Source organism: Scyliorhinus canicula, chromosome 29 (genome assembly GCF_902713615.1).
Source record: "Scyliorhinus canicula chromosome 29, sScyCan1.1, whole genome shotgun sequence".
Classification (NCBI taxonomy): Eukaryota; Metazoa; Chordata; class Chondrichthyes; order Carcharhiniformes; family Scyliorhinidae; genus Scyliorhinus; species Scyliorhinus canicula.
In genome coordinates, this window is record NC_052174.1 from 9,792,433 (window position 1) to 9,797,492 (window position 5,060).

At 58.6% G+C, this 5,060-nt stretch overlaps 1 protein-coding gene across 1 annotated transcript; it reads left to right on the top strand.

The window, feature by feature from the left end:
- Positions 1-458: 458 nt before the first annotated feature.
- On the top strand, positions 459-4,108 carry zgc:153012 (uncharacterized protein LOC777626 homolog; the record flags this gene model as incomplete). Its single annotated transcript, XM_038786741.1, has 2 exons — positions 459-1,400; positions 3,917-4,108. Coding segments are annotated over 2 exons (1,134 nt in total), but the record flags the coding sequence as incomplete, so codon positions are not given.
- Between the last annotated feature and the right edge of the window lie 952 nt (positions 4,109-5,060).

Genomic DNA, 5,060 nt, shown 5'->3' on the forward strand with positions numbered 1-5,060 from the left:
ACTGCATTTCTGCAACGAAAAAGGAAGATTTCTGCCCCCCACCCCCGCCGCCTCCTTGCCCGGGGGCCGAGGTGTTTTCCGCCGCCGTTTGCAAGCTGGCTCCCATGGCGTTTTGTCCTTGTCGGGGGACTGGTGGCTGACCTTTGCCGGGGGCCTCTGCTCGCACCGAGATGTGGGACGGCTCCTTCGGATTGTAGCATGCCCGTAGCCGGGGCGTCTTCCGCTCCCTCTCCCTTCCTGTACCGCTGTGCCTTTGCATCGGGAGCGAGCCTTTGGAGCCTTGACCAGTTGGAGATGGAGCAGCGGCGTGGTTAGCGTGGCGATTTTTTTTTTTTTTTTTGCTGTTGCAACGGAGAGACCTCCGGACATGATCGGGAAAAAGAAGAGTGGTTTTCAGATCACCAGCGTCACCTCGGATTACGATGGTGGCAGCGGCGAAGGATTAAAGGAGGCGCTGAACGGGGAGGGGGAGTTTGGCGACGCCCCCCTTGTTAACGGGGGGCCGAACTACGAGTCTGAAGGGCACCCTCCCGCGCCCAGCCCCGCCGAGCTGGCTGGCGACCGGACTAAACCGCCTTCCGCGGCGGAGATGGCCGGCCCCTCAGCCGGCGGGGAGGGAGTCTCTCTGTGCGACGGCAGGAAACCCCGGGCCGACCAGGAGGCGCCGTCGGCCCTGCGCCGCCGCGCCGGGGCCTCCAACCAAGGACGTTACGCCGCCCGGTACTGCGCCCGCTGCCAAGGCGCCGCTGAAGACCGCCAGCCCGCCCACGCCCACCGGAGGTTCGTGCAGCTCGCGATTCCGCGTGGTGAAGCTCGACCACGGCTTGGGCGAGCCTTACCGTCGGGGCCGCTGGACTTGCGTGGATTTGTACGACTGGGATCTGGACAGCCACGTGCTGGCGAAGGTCTTGGATGGCGCCAGGCCCGTGAACTCTCTGGACTCTCACCTGGAGCTTAGCAGCTTCACCCACAAAGCTGTGAGCCAGCTCCGGCCCAAGCTACACGCGCCCAAGAGCCAAGGGTCGCCGCTGGTGCCGTACCAGATGGACAACCCGCGGGGCAAGGCGCCCGCCCTCGCTGCCAGCAGCACCTTGAACATGCTCATCCAAGCGGCCAGGACTTTAAGTTTGGATGGGCAGGCCGCCACCAGTCATCAGCCGGGCATGCCGGCTCCTGCCAGCCCTCCCCGGGGCTCTCCCCACCTCCCAGCTGGCAGGGCTAACGTGACCGGGACCCCCAAGGAGGCTGGCGCCTCCAAGAGCACCGACGGCAGCGTCCGCGCTCCGACGCCCAGGGAGGAAGCGAAGGCCCAGCTGCCGGGGTCCAAGGCCGTCGTCGGGGAGCCGGCCGCCTCGTCAAATGTGAAGCAGCCCTCTGGAGAGCAGGGAGCAGTGAGAAAGGCAAGTTCAGCAGCCGCGGGTGTGCGCAGAGGGCCGTAGAGGCAAAGTCTCACAGTAAACCGATGGGCCGAATGGCCTAAACCTGGCTCTCGTCAGCAGGCGAGATGCTGTTTGGGGTGGGTGGGTGTGTGTGTCTTTGTGGGGGGGGGGGGGGGGTGAGCACGGTCTTGCAGCTGCTGTTCAGAAGCAAGATCGGAGCCCAGGCGCGAGCTGCAGATTTGAGCGTGCACGGCCGTTCGTGTGACCCCCCCATGCCAACCCGGGGCCTGGACTGGCGCAGCCCCCAAGTCACGTGTAACCGTTAGACACCTCACCCCTCCCAACGTGAGTAAGGGGAGACTCGATCAAAACCTTTGACGGGGGGGGGGGATGTGGAGAGGATGTTTCCTCTTGTTGGAGAATCTAGAACCGGGGGGTGTCACTGTTTAAAAATAAGGGGGTGGCCCCTTTAAGACGGAGATGAGGAGAAATATTTTCTCTCGGAGGGCGGAGTCTCCAGAACTCTCTTCCTCAAAAGGGGGCGGAATCTTTGATTATATTTGAGGCAGAGCTGGATAGATTCTCGATGAACGAGGGGGTGAAAGGTCATCGGGGTTGAAAGGTTACTGGGGTCGGCGGGAATATGGGGTTGAGGTTACAATGAGATCAGCCACGTTCGTAGTGAATGGGGGAAGCAGGTTCGAGGGGTCGAGTGCCCCCCCCCCCCCCCCCCGCTCCTAGTTCGCGTGTTGAATGGGTAAACACATGGTGCCAGGAGCAGGCAATGGAGACCCAGAGTGGCAAGGCCGTGGCTAACATGGCGGCCGGGTTTATCCAGCCAGTGGCTTGTTGCTTTGAACGATCAGGGTGGCATAGTGGTTAGCACGGTTGCTTCGCAGCTCCAGGGCCCTGGGTTCGATTCCCGGCTTGGTCACTGTGTGTGCACCTCCTCCCCGTGTCTCCGTGGGTTTCCTCCGGGTGCTCCGGTTTCCTCCCACAGTCCAAAGGTGTGCAGGTTAGGGTGGATTGGCCGCGCTAAATTAGTCCCAAAAAGGTTAGATGGGGTTACGGGGATAGGGTGGGAGGTGTGGGCTTCAATAGGGTTCTCTTTCCAAGGGCCGTTGCAGACTCGATGGGCCGAATGGCCTCCTTCTGCGCTGTAAATTCTATGATTCTATGACCCAAAATGCTTCACGGCCTAAGACGTGCTCTGGTTATTTGTTGGGGAAGTTGCGGGTTGTTGGTGGGGGGGGGGGGGGGGGGGCTGTTGTTCGCCATATGTTTACACAGCAAGATCCCACAAACAGAAATACGACCGGCACGGTAGCGCAGCGGTCAGCACTGCTGCGTCACGGCGCCGAGGGCCCGGCTTCGATCCCGGCCCCGGGTCACCGCCCCCCTGTGGAGTTTGCCCATTCTCCCCCGCGTCTGCGTGGGCCTCCTCACAACCCGGATTGGCCGTGCTAAATTGCCCCTTAATTGGCATCACTGGGTGCCCCCCTCCCCCCCCCCCCCCTCTCTTGACCCAGTCCCCACCCTGCCTGCCAAATGGCTGCTCCCTCCAAACTGACCGGAGGGTCTGAGCTGACCCACAATCTCTCCCGCCCGCTCCCAATGAGACCCGGGCATTCTTTGACGCCTGTTAGAACACTCACGTGCCTCTGTTGCTGTCTATTCAAAATATTTACACTGGGACCTTGCCAAAGGTTTCTGTACAGTCGAACTGAATGAGCTCTTTAGTGCCCTTTGGTATTGGGGGGGGGGAGGGGGGGGGGGGGGGGAAGGCCAGTTGAAAGAAGCAACATACTGTGCTGCAATCAAACCCAAGTGAGCTGTTGCGAAGGGCACTTCCACAGTTCAATGGAGTCTTTCTCCCCCTCGTCTCAATCTTTCCCATTGAGTGAGGCCTTCCCCCTGCACGGTCGCCGGAGCTCCCAGCGAAATTGCAGAATGGTCCGGCACAGCAAGGGGCCACTTGGCCCATCGATCCTGTGCCAGCCCTTTTGAAGGAGCGATCCACTCTCCCTTCCGCCCCGCACGTTTTTTTTTCTTTTCCGTTTGGACATATTTATCTCTGTGAAAAGTTCCTGAACGTTCTCCTCCAGGAAGACCGTTCCAAATGATAGCTCCGAGGGTTTAAACGGAAGCGCTCAGCCCCCCCCCCCTGCGTCTGCCAGTTATCTGTGGGCCCCCCCCCCTTGAGTTACCGACCCTCCGATCAAAACTCTTCCTGATTTTCAGCATCCCTCTTAAACTTCCCCCCGTTCTCAGGAGGACCATCTCCGGTCTCTCCACGTTAGCCGCAGTCCCTGGGGAACCGTTTCCAGTGAACCACCTCGGTTCCCATCTCTCCGAGGCCGTCCCGAAGTGAGGTGCCCCCAGCCAGGGGCCCCGGCCCTCCAGCTGGGCTCTCCCCAAGGTTTTGAGCACCGCTTCCTTGCTGTCTTGGCGTGGCAGTGACCTGTTGGTGTGTGTTGTTGTTGTTGTTGTTGTTGATTATTCCGCCTCTCCTTCTGCTCCCCCCTCCACCCCCCCAGTATTCTGAGCCTCGGTCCATGTCCGTCTCGCCGGGCCCCTTATCCCAGGATGGCAGCAGCCCTTCCAGAAAGACCCGCGCCTCCGAACCCAACACCGCCGCGGCCTCGCTTCGCTTCGTCTCGCCCATGCAGACCCTGGCCAAGTCCATGCTGTCGGTTGGGACGCAGCAAGACAGTGACGATGACAGGTAGGACCTCCTCTCTCTGTTGGTGGTGGAGGGGGGGTGTTGGGAGGGGTGGGGAGGGGGGGGGGTGTGATACTTTGCATGAGGGGAGCAACCCACTGCCCACTTTGGGGCCCCGAGGCAGACGTTTGACGTCCATCCGGGCAGATAACAGCGCGCGCCTTGAGCGCTTTGTAATCGGTCAGCGTTTTCACAAGAGGTGGGTATTATCTGCCTGGGCCAGGGGGAGTTCGGACGTCCCTGTGTGTGTGAGTATGTGAGTGTGAGTATATGTGTGTGAGTATGTGAGTGTGAGTATGTGAGTGTGAGTATGTGAGTGTGAGTATGTGAGTGTGAGTATGTGAGTGTGAGTATGTGAGTGTGAGTATGTGAGTGTGAGTATGTGAGTGTGAGTATGTGAGTGTGAGTATGTGAGTGTGAGTATGTGAGTGTGAGTATGTGAGTGTGAGTATGTGAGTGTGAGTATGTGAGTGTGTATGTGAGTATGTGAGTGTGTGTGTGAGTATGTGAGTGTGAGTATGTGAGTGTGAGTGTGTGAGTATGTGAGTGTGAGTATGTGAGTGTGAGTATGTGAGTGTGAACATGTGTGTGAGTGTGTGAGTATGTGAGTGTGAGTATGTGAGTGTGAGTATGTGAGTGTGAGTATGTGAGTGTGAGTATGTGAGTGTGTGAGTGTGAACATGTGTGTGAGTATGTGAGTGTGAGTATGTGAGTGTAAGTATGTGAGTGTGAACATGTGAGTGTGAACATGTGTGTGAGTATGTGAGTGTGAGTGTGTGAGTATGTGAGTGTGAGTATGTGAGTGTGAGTATGTGAGTGTGAACATGTGTGTGAGTGTGTGAGTATGTGAGTGTGAGTATGTGAGTGTGAGTATGTGAGTGTGAGTATGTGAGTGTGAGTATGTGAGTGTGTGAGTGTGAACATGTGTGTGAGTATGTGAGTGTGAGTATGTGAGTGTA